Below are 15,025 nucleotides of genomic sequence, written 5' to 3'. Positions count from 1 at the left end.
TATACTCCGTTGCTCGCACTCCTCTATTATGCTGATTTCCTTGGGCTGCGGTGCATGTAAATATTTAGCCTCGAAATAACTCAGCGATGCACAACTGATGAACCAGAGGAATGACTGGAAAGATGGCATTTTAGGTGAATCACAACTCATTCTACGAATTATTTACAGACTGCTCTCTCTGTGACAGGGTGTCATCTACCTGGCAACAAGCCAGGATGTTTGCGAATCATCTGCTAGGCTAACAGTGGCTTCTAGAGGACAAAAGAGTTTAAAGCAGAAGGTTCTTTTTGTATCTCAGGAGCAATTAAAAAATAATAATCTCGCTTTCCAATGAAAAATAGATCTCGCTGGTCCTAGCTGGTGTCTGGTCACTACTAAACCTTCTCCCAGTCAGAAAAGGAAGTTAATAAATAACAGTTTTACTTTTGGTGTTGAGTATAGCTGACTAAATGGAGACTCGCATTCTTTACTCATGCTTTTCTCTCATCTTCAGTCTCTTTACATGACACCTCGGTACCACTTTACAATTCATCACTTCAGAGTCAAAATTAGGAGTACACAGAGTACTATCATGATGCTCAGCTGATTAAGAAGGAAGGTGTAGGTCTATTAAGTGGGTTTGCTGCAAAAATAACAGACAAAAAAAAGCACAGTACTTCCCTTGGTCCTAGTCATTCCGTAGTGTGGAATCTATTTCTTAGCCAAAACAATAGTGGATCACTGAAAGGCATTGTGCAAGCCCTGGCTGAAGTGGCATACCTGTGGCTATTGCATCTTTACTTCTGTTATAACATGCTCACAAGCTGCACCTACTTGTGTGGACACTTGTGCTTGCAGGAAATAAAGATCTCTCTCAGTCCTCTGAAGAGATGTGTAGGTGCTAGGTGTTATGCTGTGCAGTGTGAACAATGGTTGTTTAATAGATGTTTAAGTGTGTAGTTATGGGCAGATTTGCATCAATTAGATGTTATTTCAAGTTTTATTAGACATAACTTAAACTTAATTACACAGGTAAAATTGATGTTTATGTATAATCATAGACTCTCAATCACAAAAATCAAACATCAAGTGTTAAATTAACTTCTGTTTCTAATAGCATACATTCTAGAAACATGGGTTGTTTTAAAGTGTGCAGCTGCATGTGTTCCACTCACAAAGAAAAAGAACTTCAAATAAAAAAATAAAACAGGATATGTTAATACAAAATGAGTATTTACAGACGACGAAGTTCCCATTGCCCAAAGAGCCTCCCAGTGCCCCTGGGCCATTTAAGTCATGCCTCCAAGTCCCAGAGGTACACACATCTGGAGCTGCTCCTGGGCAAGAGGGAACCTCACACAGTTTGCAGCAGCAAGTATTGTGTTTTCTTGTTAAACTGCTCTGAACTGGTTCCACCACTGGTGAAACCAGTAGAAATCAAAGCACAGAAATGAAGTAGCATACCAGAGGCCATATCAGAACCCAGAGGTGCTTCCTCTTGTTTTTAGAGAAACAGAAAAGCAGAAGAGTCTCAGTCCTCACCTTGGCTTGTTTATTGTGCACTGGTGCTAGAGTAGTCTTGTCTGCATTGTACTTGATGATAGCTAAGGAAATACTTGTTCAAATCATGGTGTTGGGGGGAAAAAAAAAATTACCTTTAGTTATTTGGTGAATTTCCTTTCCAGTGTGCTCCTTCTGCTATGGCAATCAGCAGCATTGTTCACATGTAGCAGACAGCAGATATATTTTCTCACAGTTTTCTAAACTAGAATTGTAAGTTTTCATGTTTGCAAGCCAGGAGCAGCACTATGGGACTCTACACAAATCCCTGCCACAGGACTCCATATTTTTGTGCTGAGCAAAACTCAGGAGCCTGCAGCAAAAGAGGAAGATATGTTTAGGTGAAGTATTCACTGAACTATTCAGTTACATCTATAATTTATTTGCTATGAGACAAGGGGTCCAGTCATCCTTTTACAAAATGCTGCAAAGATTCGAGCACTGTTTCAGTTCTGCTGAAACCCTACTTGGAATTGTACCAAAGATCTGACTGTTTTGTGCTGGTTCTCTGCAAAGAAATTTTCAAATGAATTGATCTAAAGATGTGGAAAGGAAACGTCAAATGGGGAAAGGTTTTCTCTCCTTAGAGAATACAAAATATGATTTAATATTTGCTGACAGAAGAATATATTTGTTACTGCTGCTGACTCCGTATCATTGAAAATATAGGCAATGGTATTGAGCACCATCAGAATACAGAGATCTTTCTCTGCTTAAGTTTTACAGCTGCTTTGAATGATGTGGTATCTACAGCTGTGTTGGGTATAATCCTCTGGCCACACTATTTGCCTGCATGTTGTTCATCCCATATCACCACAAATAGCAGGGCTTCCCATCACTTAAGGCCAGATATTTTCTGCACTATCATATGCACCAATAAAAACTCCAGTGAATGGAGTTATTTTCTTCAGTGTCACATTATATATTAAATCTAGAGTCTATTAGTAGAAAAATGCCTTGAAGAAAAATAAACTGTTTGTAGGACAGGTTTTTTTTTAAATATACTTTCATGGAAAAGCAGAAAAGTGCTATGGATCAGTAGTCTTGTCTGACCAGTTTTTATCAGCTGGCCACATTTTCACAGACTACAACAAAACCCCAGAAAAAAAATAATCTTGTATTTATTTCATGTGCGTTGTTGTTTTTAATCCAGTGCAATAGTGCCTACAATCAATGCTTTCAAATAGCCTATTCTGGAAGTCTGCCCTATGACTTTAAAGTAACTACACAGAAATACAATCACTTATTTAAAAGTCTTCTGGGAAATCACTACTGCTCCTGATGGAGAAATCCAAATATTGCAATTCTAAGGCACAAGAGGCTGTTTGGGAGAAGCTTTTATCCTTTAAAAAATAAAATATCTAATTTTCTATAGAAAAATAAGCCCACTGGAAGGAAATCCTCACATATGGTTATTTTTACTTATGAAAGTACTTCCTCAATGTCACTGGGGCCATTCTGAAAGCCAGAATAACCAAATCATTCCCTTCACTTCCAATGTTTAGGTATCAAACTACTATAAAGCGGAAAACAAATGTAACACAAACATCACCAGTGAGCTTACTGCAGGTCAGTTGACTTCATGTCATTAATAATGTTACCAACTGCTCTGGGCAGTGCTGGAGCACCTCCTCGCCAGGCATTTTAAAACATTCTCAAGGCAGTCACGGTCTTAACTTCAGGTCACCACTGTCTGACAGCGACATGGAGAGGCAAGAGGTGGTGTTGAAGGTTGAGTTCCCAAACACTCACTAATCACTAAGTGATACTGCCTCCACAAACCAGGAGAAACATAAGAAGCGTTTCCCACAGGAAGCATGAAGGGTATGGTGGGGAGGAGGAAGCAGCCCTGATTCTGGGCTGATGTTGACTGCAGGTAAATCTCTGCATGATCTCAAAGATCAAGACAAAAAGGTCAAGAAGTTGTTCCCTAGAAACAATATCTCCACTTTCACAAGTGCAAAACAGCCCAATGGAACCAACAGAAACCACTTCTGAAGCCAGGAGTGGCTTCCTTCTATAAAAAACATCCATTATTAGGCCGGTAGACTGGGATGAAAATTGATCAGAAGGCTAGTGGGATCCTGCAGCTGAGCGGAATGCATGTTTTGCAGAAGAAAGAAGTGCTCTGAGTGTACTTCAACCACAGCTGAGAAAATGCCTGCCACTAATATATCAGGTCAGGGCCTTGGCTGGAGATGGCAGTGTCATTACTCCACAGCACCTTCAAATCTAGTTCCTGTTCTGTAGCTAAAGTTGGTGAGATACAGGGCTCTAAGTATCTTAACTCCTGACAGATAAAATGCCTTTAAAACAATGCAGAAAACAGATCCGTCTTCTAATCACAGCAGAAGAAAATCTCTCAAACTTCTGGATCGCTTGTAATTAAGTAGCCTTTAGGCAACAGAAGCAAGTCCTGTTTTGAATTATTATAAAAAAATAAATAATGATAGTACCAAATGACTGCAGGTAGGGCAACCTAGTGTAACACGTTAACAAAGAGAGTGGTTGCCTTAATCCAAGGCAATCTATGTAGCCAGGAGAGACCCAAATCACAGACACTGCTGACCCTCAGCCTATGCCATCTTTGTCATCTGTGGATGTTGGGGAGAGATGTTGTTTCCAAACTGTGTTCCCCAAATCCCTTCCAGTTTGATGCATGTGGGAGTGACCGTCAATGCTGAAAGTAGTTCAGTCTGGAAGACATGAGTTAACAAGGAATAGTTGATGACAAAGAAACCATGATGCAAGAAAAAGAAGGTATCTCAACACAGGCACAAGAGAATTAGGTCCAATCTAAACACCTGGCCTGGGGCAGATACCTGTCTCAGTGCAATCCGGAGCCACACCTGTGAAAATCTGGAAGGGAATGACAAATGGGTGGGTGGCAGGGTAGCATTTAACAGGCTTGTTTCTGATGCCTGAAGTTGTCTCGAGCACAGGGTGAAGTGTATGTCTCTTACATCCTCTCTAGCTGACCCTTGATGCAGGTACCTTATTCAGCCTGCTTGGGCACCCAGGTGAATCTCCATCCTCCATCATCTTCTCTGCGCACAAAAGCTTGTCCTTGGTGGAAGGTGTGTGTTCTCACATTGCGGTGAGGACTTAGAGATGTTGTGAAGGCCACTTCTGTTCTGTTAGGTGACAAATCGTTAGTCAAATATGGCAACCCATAGGCTGGGAGGGAGGAAACACTTGGCACTGGTGAAGAGACACAGGGTGCTGAAGGAAACTGGGGAAGGAAGGTAGAGTCCGTGCTGCATGGATGGACACTGCTGTTAGCTGGAGGCATGTGGCTGTAGCTATATGCTGCTGCTGCTCCTTCGCTGTGGCCATAGTCTATTGCTTCATCGGGGCTCAGGCAGTATGAATCTTTTCCAAGGTCTGAGGACAGGGCACTGTAGTTAGCTGAAGATTCATCGATGGTGTCGACATCTTTCAGTCCTAAGGTCTGCAAGACCCAGCTGTCCACAGCAGGACTGGCTTGCTCTTCACAGGCAGTGAATTCATTAAAGAGGTTCCTTCTGGCTTTGGAAGCATGAGGAGTTTCTTGAGGAGTAAAGCAGTAGTCCTCTTTTAATCTCCTTTTGGTGTTTTTGAGAATAGAAGAGTTTTTTTGGCCATGGCAGGATAGCACTTTCTATTTAAAAAAAAAAAAAAAAAGATAAGATTAAAGGTCAATTATTTAGTTACCAGTAAGTAACATATTTCTGATCTCAGATTTTAGATGGGCAAAACAGTTACTACTGTCCTTATAAAAATATATTTTTTTCCACTCTGTGTTCTTTTTGGACTCCGTAAACATATGGAATATGACTAATTATTTTGTCCTTACAGCCTCTGAAACAACCGAGTTGCTGAAAGAGAAGAATTTGACAATGTCAATAAGGCCTGTGCTTTGATTGCATTCTCACTCAGTAAGGCGTGAAATGAGAGCTCCCGTCTGGCTGTGCTGCACTTCTCCGTGCTGGTGCTGCCAGCAGCATTTGGCAGGTGAGTGGGGTATTGGGGGGGAATGTGGCAGCTTGACAAAGAGGGAGGATGCTGAGGTAAGTCATGCTGGGGCAGGTGCATTCGCAGCCAGGGAGCGCTTGGAGCTGCAGCCTCCACGACTCTGAGCTCTTTCATCCACCTCGGCTGCCAGTAGCCCGGGAAGAAGGCCCTTCAGGCGCCCAGGGATGGTCAAAGAAAGGCAGGAATAACAAGGAAGGTCCCTACCATGTCATGAACTCGCTGCTTGGCCACCTCCCATGACAGTGTCACACTGGACTCTCCTCCACATAGCATCGAGGGGTGGCCACATCTCCCTGCTAGGCCCAATGAAGGAGACCTCTTCTACTACCAGGAGCCAGGTCTTGGCACGGCAGAGGGATGGATGTGCCGCATTGTCAGCTGGGAATAGGATGTAAAAGGAAAGGCCCCTATTTTTTTGTAAGCCTTTTTACCTCATGCCCAATCCAAAGAGCTGAGCAAATAATCACTTGTTTTCATGGGGAAGTCTGGAATAGTTTAAAAAAAAAAAGTCTTTGAGTTGACAAGAAATATATATTTTTATTTTCTTTTGGGAGAGAATTAAAATATCAAAAAATTAATAAAGTAAACACAAAGAGTTTTAACATGCTAATTATAATACTAATATACATAATACTAATTAATAAATTGGAAAAAAATGAGAAGATCAGTGTTCTAATGTAAATGAATAAAATGTATCATGGGAAGGTAACAAAAAACAAAAAAGAAATCACCCAAAGCATAAAAAATGGAAAAATTAATCCTTCTCCAAAGGAGTAACTGACAAAACAAACAATTTCAATAAATATTTTAATATGATCAAATCTGAACTCCCTGAAAAAAAAAAAAAGTTTTAGACCAAATAATTTTACCTTGCTCTACTTACAACCGAAATTTAATCATGCTATGGGCTACAATGTCTCCACAGTCAGAACCTGATAGGATGTTACTCCTGAAGGAAACCATCACCTGAGACCCATGAGCAACAATTTCACAGCTCTGTGAAGTTAAAAAGCAGATCTCAGCTGCAGGTTGTCTGCACTCTTAGACCTTCCACATATTTTAATGGCATGTATTTATTCAAAGTGTTTCTTCTGCACACATTTGTACAACAGGCTTGAGTACAATACCTTGGCTTTTTCTTCTAAGCATTTAATCAGGGCAGAATTCAGGTATTGTCGGAGGTTATTATTTTCTTCATGTAACCTAGCAAGTTCCTCTTCCTTCTGAAGCAAAGTATCTTGAAGCTGTGGAGTAGAGATACTGATGAATAGGTGTTGACTCTGTAACTTAATAGCAATTGCCCTATGGTACAGGCTGCTTGGATTTGGTGAACTGGGTGTTTGCTTTGTGAACGCAACCCATCCCCTCAAGCCTCTTGCTTCTGTATATCTAAGTGGCTAAGTTCAGTTTTCACTTTTGACTTTTATTCTTTAGTAAGTGTTTGAAAAGATTACTCTGGAGAGAGGAAAAAAACCAACCAACCAACCACCTGTAACTGTGGAATAATAACAGAAAAGAATTACAGGTAGTCCCATGAACAGCCAGAAACCGTAATGGGCATGACAGCAGCTACCAGATCTCCTCCTGAGTGGCAGTAAGCATCCTTTTACATCCCTCTCATTCCAATTTATAGTTGGCTGATGGAGAAAAGGAGAAAGGAGCTGGAGGCTAACAATTTATGGGGATAGGATACAGAAGGAAGATGCAACTGTCATTGGCAGGATCTCCTGCACCCGGCATCTGCTGACCACAGGCTGAAAAACACTGATTTAAATGATTAAGGTAGAGCCAAAGAACGAAGTACACTGATGTCTGGAACTAGGATTTGATTCCAGGGACCTTAAAATTAGTAAGTGAGCTTCCATTTACTTTAATGTGTCAAAATATCACTCCAGGTCTTTCTTCAGAATGATCTCTCTGGAATTCCTTCATCTAGGACTGTTCAGAATTTGTCCTGCTGCTTGATGCGATGTACAAAAAAAAAGGAAAGGAGAGAAAGTTACAAGGCAATGCTTGTTGGTCAAAATGGTTGATTCTCCATATATACGAGTAGGTAATTCTGGTGGAATCGTTTCTCATGAAGGTAATCCTGGTGGATTAGGAGGACAGACATAGTGTAATTTCAGTTAACAGCATGAGGCTCCGCAACATTACAGCCTGAAGTCCCCGGACTTCCCCTGCGCAATGCGCAGTAAGAGGGGGGAAGGTGAGCAGGGAACCCCCAACAGCTGTTCCATCTTCGTGGGACAACACGGGGAAGACAAACACGAGCAAGGACCGGAGAAACCGCAGAAGGGGGTCAGCCCCGCTCCCCACCCCCGAACCAGCCCCAGAAGGCGCGCAGCGAAGTGCGGGATGCCGAGGGGGGGACACCCTTACCTGCTTGTTCCTGTAGAGCTGGGAGGACAGCTGGTCTCCCCGCCACGCCTCGTCCTGCCCACCGAGCTCGGGGGTGCACAGCCGGCCTGGGCGACAGCAGCGCGGGGTTAGCCCGCTCCGACCGCGGGGCCGCGGCGCTCTCCCTGCCGGGGCCGAGCCCCCCTCGCCCCCCACTTACCGGGCGGCCGAGCCTCCCGCCGGCCCTGGCCGTGCAGCGGCAGCTCCGCGGCGCGGACGGCGGCCCGGCTCTCCCTGGAAACCCCGCCGGGGGCCGGCCAGGGGCAGGAGCAGCCCGGCCCCCCGCTGAAGTCCGGCTGCGGGCACGGCCGGCTGCCGCTCTGCGGAAGGAAAAGGGGTCGTGGGGATGGGGGGGCCGGCGGCTGGGTCCCCCCTCTCCTCTCTCCTGCCCCTCCGGCTGCGGCAAGCCCCGGGGGGGAGGCGGTGTCAGCCCTCCTCTGGACCCTCAGCGGGGCGCATCCCCGTGAGGAGCATCCCATCGCTCCGGCAGGGTCCCCCCCTTTCCCCTCTCCCCTTATTCCCTCCCTTACCCCTTCCCCTCTGTCCCAGCTGGGGCTCGCTCAGGTGCCTGGCTCAGGAGGGCACCGCTGCCCCCCCCGGCAGCTCCCAGCCCCGCCCCGGGTGCCCGCTCGGGGACCCGGCCCCCCCCATGTCCCCCCCCGGCCCGGCGGCACCGCAGCGCCCCGCTCTCAGCCGCTGGGCACCCGGCGGTGCCGCCCCCGCCGCAGCCCCCCGTGGCAGAGGGGCTCCGAGCAGAGGTGTGCCAGGGAGGGGGCTGAGTTTCCTGCGGTGCCTTGGGAAATGCTACGGTCCTGAGCGGGTTTAAGATGGAGAGAGGAGCCAGGTTGTCCTCGGCCGGTTCATTCGTCCCACCTTGGGGGCTTGATTCAGGTCTACAGCTGCACAAAGCTAGCGGAGTCACCTCCAGGCTGCCTGCTCTCTTTTCTGCCCCTGCCGTTCTGCAGGAGTCCCAGACTGCACAGTAGCAAAGCCTGGGGGTTGTCTCTGGAGTCACCCCTTTTCCCTCCAAATAAGCACGATCTGAATCTCTGCAAAGCAACGGCAGAGCCTGGAGCCTCGAGAGGGGAATCTGCTCATCCTTGGGAAGGCAAAGCAGCAGGGACTGCTCCTGCAGGTAGAGGAGAGCCCTCTTCCTTCCCCATATTAGAGGGCACAAAACCTCCTGCAAAGCCCCAAGGCAAAGAGACCAGCTGCTCCTTTTCTGCCTCCAGGTCGAGAGAAATGCAAAGAGCACTTACCATGTTAGAGGCAGAATGAAATGCAGGTCTTGGGAGCACGTTTCTGTTAAAGCCCCAGCGAGGTTTAAATGGCTCTGAAGGAGGGGGAGAGGGGGGAGACCGGGGAGGCGAGTTTAATCTAAAGGAGCTCCCAGTGACGCCTCAGAGCTCTCCTGAAACCCAGCAATCTGATTTGGTGTAAAGCTGTCAAACTTGTGACGTGAATAAACAGCAAACTTGCTGAAATCAAAGTCATTCTGGCCCCACAAATCAACACAAGGAAGGAGGGAAAAGAAAAGAAGGAGAGAGAGGAAAAAAAAGCCTCCACACACTTCAGGACAGCACTGAGCTGGTGCGTCTGAGTTTCACTCCAGGAAACGAGCAGGGATCCAGGGAAGCATCCCACACGTTCAGAGCAGGGCTGTTGGTGTTACTAGTAAGGTTTTTTTGTTTTGTTTTGGTTTGGTTTGTTTTGAAGCCTTGTTTGCAGCTGTAAAATCCAGCAGAAGGAAGCAAGTTTGTCCAACATGCCTGGCTGAGGGAGTGACTTTTCCACAATTTCCTGGGGGTGTGTAAAAGCAAACATGATCCAGGGCAGTTCTGTGGACAGTTCTGATGAGAAAGAAAGCACAGATTTCAGAGCAATACAGTCTGCAATGACAAGCTTCTGCAAAAGTCTCACTTTATTGGGAATTAGATTGCTGTCAAGCCCCAGGTTTCCAGGAGAAGATCTCAGGATAAAAATGCAGTGTCAATGGTGTAAGATTTACTGTCATACAGGGTAATGTTGCAAAAGCCATATGCAGGTGTGTAACAGATTGTCTGCATACAGTCACCTCTAACTCAAAGCAGTTCCATGACAACTAAAATCTGTAGATAGACTTTGGATTTTCCCAGGGGGAAAAAAAAAAAAAGTCAAAAACCTCTTCAGTGAGGGTCTGTCTTTGAATAGCACAGGGGATGGTGTGAATAAGGCTAACAGCAGAGCAGTTGTTTGGTCAGGATCCTGCCTCCTGCCATGGTGAGGGCTGTTCAGGGAGGTGACCCGACCTGCTTGAGGACACAAGCTGCAGCCAGCTGACAGTGAGGCAGGGCCAAAGGCAGGCCAGGCTGGCATATGGGACGGTCTTTCATTTCCCCCATGAAGGATGCTCAGTGCTGTTACCCATTTAGCAAGGCTCAGGGACAATAAAAACCAAGAGGGCCACTTATATTCTTTTCTTATTGGCATACTTTCCTAGGTTGCTGCCCAAGGTAAACTGGCAGCTATGCCAAATTAAATCACTGCCATCACCCGCCTCGATTATGTTTTCTTCCAAGAGAGGCGTTTTACAAAGGGCTTGCGCTCCAGAGCCACACCACACCCAGCCTTGGGTCACCAAGCTATGTCAGCTTTCCTAAACCCCAGCTCTGCACAGTCTGTCCACTAACTGCTGCAATAACCCCCGCTCTTCAGGTGCCAGCTTGGCTGGGGGGCTCGCCAGGACCACAAGCACAACGAAATGCTCCCAGTGGGCATCAGGGCCCCATACTGCTGTGCTTGGCTTGTTTTTATTCCCTTCTCTGGGCTGCTTCAGGGGGCCTCCCAGGGCTATGCAGCAGCGGCTGCTCTCTCACACCTGGGGCAGTAACGCGCTGGGGAAGGGCCGGGGGCAGGCAGGCAAAGCCCCCAGAGGCCGCAGGGCGGGAGAGGCGGCGGGCCTGGCAGCCTCGGGCGGGCTGGAAGGGACGGCGGGGCCCGCAACAGCGCTGCGTGAGGCGCCGAGGCCGCGCGGTGCCCGCCCGGCCCCGGGAGCCCCTCCAGGGGCTGCGACTTCGGCCCCGGGCCGGCCGAGGCAGCCGCCATCTTGGGGCTGCCTCAGGCAGCGGGAGCGCCGGGCCCCGCCATTGGGAGAGGCGAGCGGGCCCGGTGACGTCATCAGCCAGCGTCTGCTGAGGGGGGGGAATGGTGGCTGGGGGGGGGCAATGGTGGCTGTAGGGGGCATTGCCTCAGCCAGGGCAGCCTGGGGGTGTTCCTGCATGTGGGCCTCCCCTGGGGTCTGCAGGCGGCTCTGCTCGGCCCTGTGGGTACCACAGATACCCCCTGCGCAGGGGCTGCCTCTTGTAATGCCCCCCAGTCATAGAGTTGCTAAGGTTGCAAAAGACCTTCACATCATCTGGTCCAAAAGTTCCCCTGCAATTTCATTTCACATTTCGTTCCTCATGGTGCACCGAGTGTCTAAAAGCACGTCTGCAGGTGCAGGGGAAGTTTCCTTCCTGCTTTGTGGACCTGGGTGGGTGGATTGCTGCTCAATCAGATAATGACAGGACGAGGGGAATGGTTTTAAACTAAAAGAGGGGGAACTTAGATTAGAGGCTAGGAGGAAATTCTTCACTTAGAGGGTGGTGAGGCACTGGAACAGTTTGCCCAGAGCGGTTGTGGATGCCCCGTCCCTGGAAGTGTTCAAGGCCGGGTTGGATGAAGCCCTGAGGAACCTGTTCTAATGGGTGGCATCCCTGCATGTGGCAGGGAGTTTGAAACTGGATAATCTTTAAGGTCCCTTCCAACCCAAGCTGTTCTATGATTTTATGATTCATTCTATGCTGGCCCATAGTTGCTACTAGGTGGCCCTTTGCCTGGCACAACGCTGGTGGCTCTGTGCTTCCTCTTGGCTGAAGCATGTGTGCTCTGGCATGCTATTTGTCTCTAAGAAGTGGTAGGAGGAGTGTGGACACACTGAGTGAAAAACAGGTATGAACAAAACCTGTGGTCACCCCATTGTTGCATCTACAAAGCTGGCATCTTGTTGGTTTTATACTGTTGGCTTTGCTTTCTAAGCTCAACTGATTCATTTTGACTCCCTGCATCATGGTTTCCATGCCCGAGAATGAAGGATGGTACATGGTAACAGGCTGCCATATCAGAGCCCAACTGCCTCATAGGTTTGGGGAGGTAACTTCTGAGTGATATTCCGTCAAGGGAAGGCCAAATGCAGTTGGTGTAAGAGAGAAAGAGCTAATTTTGCAAACTGGCTGGGGATGTTACATATGATGATAGAAAAGCTTCAAGTCACATTAGCAATTATACATCAATGCATCATGTAAAACAAAACCAAGTAACAATCACCTGCTAATTCTTTTCCCGTTTATCTGAGGCAGCTAGTCTCAGAGCTCTTACTGCTTGTTGTAGTTAATCTGGCACTTTAGTTGGAGTGAAAGTTCAGGGATGAGACATTTGTGAATACTGTAGTATTACTGTCGGATTCTGTGTACATACATTTATCAATGTTTGAATTAAATTTAATTTTCATTAAATTTTATTATTATTTTTGTTTAAATTATAATAATGAAGCTAATCCTCCTTGGATTTTTCTGATTTAACACATTTCTATGTAGAAATGGCTCTAAAATTGTGTTTGGACGATTGTGAACTGGCTTCCAGAAGTGATGGTTTACAGAAGTATAAAAGTTTTCTTAAACTATTTGTAAATATTATTATTTTTCTGGATTTACCTCAGTCAGTCTTACTTTTCATGCTACCACCTGCACAGATGTCTAGACTCACCCAAAAGCCTCTTCATTTATTCTGTCATATTGCTGCTACAGTGCTTCTTATCCCTCTTAGGAATGGCAAGTGTATTGGTGGCAAAAAAAAAAAAAAAAGGCTCATATAATATGTCCCAGTATTGGACCTATACTGGGGTTCATACAGGTATCTGGTATTTGCATGAATCTGTGATGATGTTTGTGAACTAAATGTGTGATTAGTTAAGCCTGATGAGACTAATTTGCAGGAATGCTTTTCAGTGGAAATTTGTTCAGATACAGGTCCTGATTGTTTCTGTGATTAGTCTTCATCCACAAACACAGGTCTAAAAGGCACTTCCCAAACCTAATCCCCTGCTGTTTACTTTCATATTTTTTCAATCTCCCTCTTAAAACTAATTAGGTTATTTTCCTTATGTCATTCCTACTGAGAGGCTCTCTGGGCTCTGATGGCTAGGCACTTCCTAGTTTCCTGACTGAATGTATTCATAGCAGTTATAATCCTTTTTGTCCTAGTGCCAATATCTTGCTTGAATTTAGACAGTCCTTGTTCCTCTGTAGTGTTTATCTTTGATGTCTTTGCAGAGTGCTGTCACGTACTGTCGTTTCCCTTGCTTTTAAGTCAAATAAGGCATGCTCTTTTACAATCTTCCCATAATATATACACCACAGGGACCCATCTCAGAGAATATTCCAGCTGACATTGACCTGTTTCTTAGATGGATGACAAAAATTGCTCAAGTCTGCTGTGTAATTCACCAACGTTTTAGAGAAGAATATTGGTAAAACTTTTATTTCTTCCTGGTACATTTTAAGCTAATGTTTAGCTTTTCTATCACTCTCTCAGGTGAGTGACCAGTTTGGAAATTGTTGTCAGCTGGCAGTAAATACAACAAATGAAGTCCACAGGTGTAAAATGCAGTCTATCAAACTGAGCCCCAGTCTGTTGCGCTCCAGCTCTTCTGTTTTTATGCAATGTAGCACTGTGGTATTTCAAAAGTATTTGGAAGCAAACAAATTCAAAAGACAACCAAAAAACTGTAACAGACCCTTCTGGATTTGCCTGTGGTTTCTCACAGTGAGGATGGTGAGTCAGTGATAGAGTCTATACTACACAGACATGATTCTTTTGGTGGCTTCAACGCTTTCTTGTGGTTTGAAATGAAGGCACACAGTACATTTAGATATTTGTGATTGCATTTCTGTGTTTTCTGGTGCATGCATGCTGGATGAGATTTACCTCTGACAGCTCCCCAGAAGTGAATTTGGTATTACTAGTGTTTAGTTTGTTGTATTCTGAAAAGGGTCACTTGTTATTTTTTAACTCTCCAAAGGAAATAAGTTGTATTTTAACAGCAACATGGAAAAGGGTATCATTGTGATGATATAGAAAGTTAATTTGAGTAATGGATATTATTTGATGGATTTATATGCACATAGTGCTGGGTGTGCTCAAATTAAATAATGAAAAACCAAATGAGTATCTCTTACTTTTAGTTAATCTTGAATGGCTTTGACAGTATTTGCGGACTTTTAGAAAGTGTCCTATAGTGCTTAAGGTCCTGAGAAGCTTATACGCTTCCCGATTTGCAGTCATCTTCCACGCTTATCCTCTGGATAGTAGCATTGCAAGGAACTTATTATCACCCTATGCAGACATTAGGATTTTGAAAGGATGTTCTTTATTGGACATGCTTAATTTTAAAGTGGAAAATCACATTACCATTGCATCACGTTTTCTTCTATAAATGGACTTCCATAAATTCGCAGCCATGCTTCAGATTTATCTGAAAATGTTAACTTTATACATAGGTAGCATGCTTCTTATGTATAAGAATATCCTTACAGATGAAGTGTGTAAGCAATGTGCTTGAATAATATAAGAGGTGTTTGTGTGCCATGTGTTGTGTGCACAAGTGCTCACCCATCTGTCATCACCCGTGTTCTGTTAACTGCTCAGCCTGGTTGTCTCCTGTGGACGTAACTGCTGTTTTAAGAGGGACAGAAGATCCCTGCTTCAGAGAGAGATCTGTTAGCTAAACCCTAGATAACAACTTGTGATAGCCTAGGACTTGAAGGGGCTTGTGAGTCATCTTGTCCCATATCCTGGTTTTGTTAGGCAGTCAGTTCATAAAAATTTTAATGACAACCCTCCCATATGTTCTTTTATGACACCGGTACTACTTCTTATTTCTTGACAGTTTGAAATGTTATTCTAACTTCCTATCTAAACTTATTAGTGGAGATTAGTCTCTTCTGCTTTTTTTTGACTTTAGCTTATGTGGTTCTTTTTCAGCCTGGGTGTTTGCCGT

General features: G+C 45.4%; 2 protein-coding genes across 6 annotated transcripts in view; one reads left to right on the top strand and one right to left on the bottom strand.

Annotated features, from left to right (window-relative positions):
• The window catches only part of OSTN (osteocrin), a 138,829-nt gene that overhangs the window by 29,587 nt on the left and 94,217 nt on the right, over nucleotides 1-15,025 (top strand). For 3 of the 4 annotated variants that reach the window (XM_048076715.2, XM_067002294.1, XM_048076708.2), the window contains exon 2: nucleotides 5,377-5,532. The gene's annotated coding sequence lies outside the window, so the exon portion shown is untranslated. Of the gene's footprint in view, nucleotides 1-5,376; nucleotides 5,533-13,655; nucleotides 13,801-15,025 lie in introns of those variants that run through there. The other variant, XM_048076711.2, reaches the window with a different exon arrangement.
• GMNC (geminin coiled-coil domain containing) lies at nucleotides 4,014-8,959 on the bottom strand. Of its 2 annotated transcripts, none has more exons than XM_048076703.2 (4): nucleotides 8,111-8,959; nucleotides 7,933-8,018; nucleotides 6,681-6,797; nucleotides 4,014-5,179 (listed from the first exon to the last, which is right to left on the bottom strand). In XM_048076703.2, exons 1-4 carry the CDS (start codon nucleotides 8,427-8,429, stop codon nucleotides 4,535-4,537), a joined length of 1,167 nt encoding a protein of 388 aa, XP_047932660.1. In that variant the 5' UTR covers nucleotides 8,430-8,959; the 3' UTR covers nucleotides 4,014-4,534. The 2 variants fall into 2 exon arrangements, with proteins under 2 accessions (XP_047932660.1, XP_047932661.1); XM_048076704.2 differs by lacking the exon at nucleotides 4,014-5,179 and adding an exon at nucleotides 5,993-6,549.

This window comes from Anser cygnoides, chromosome 9, assembly GCF_040182565.1.
Source record: "Anser cygnoides isolate HZ-2024a breed goose chromosome 9, Taihu_goose_T2T_genome, whole genome shotgun sequence".
Classification (NCBI taxonomy): domain Eukaryota; kingdom Metazoa; phylum Chordata; class Aves; order Anseriformes; family Anatidae; genus Anser; species Anser cygnoides.
Note: the sequence above shows the minus strand (reverse complement) of the source record. Positions and strands in the feature narration are given on the sequence as shown.

Bases quoted from the DNA above. Each gene is read 5' to 3' on its own strand.
- GMNC (XM_048076703.2), bottom strand. From the start codon at position 8,429: ATGGGATGCTCCTCACGGGGATGCGCCCCGCTGAGGGTCCAGAGGAGG. The intron at 8,019-8,110 runs GTAAGTGGGGGG...GCTGTCGCCCAG, and splicing joins GCGGGAGGCTCGGCCGCCCG to GCCGGCTGTGCACCCCCGAG. The intron at 6,798-7,932 runs GTAAGGGTGTCC...TCTACTCCACAG, and splicing joins AGCTCTACAGGAACAAGCAG to CTTCAAGATACTTTGCTTCA.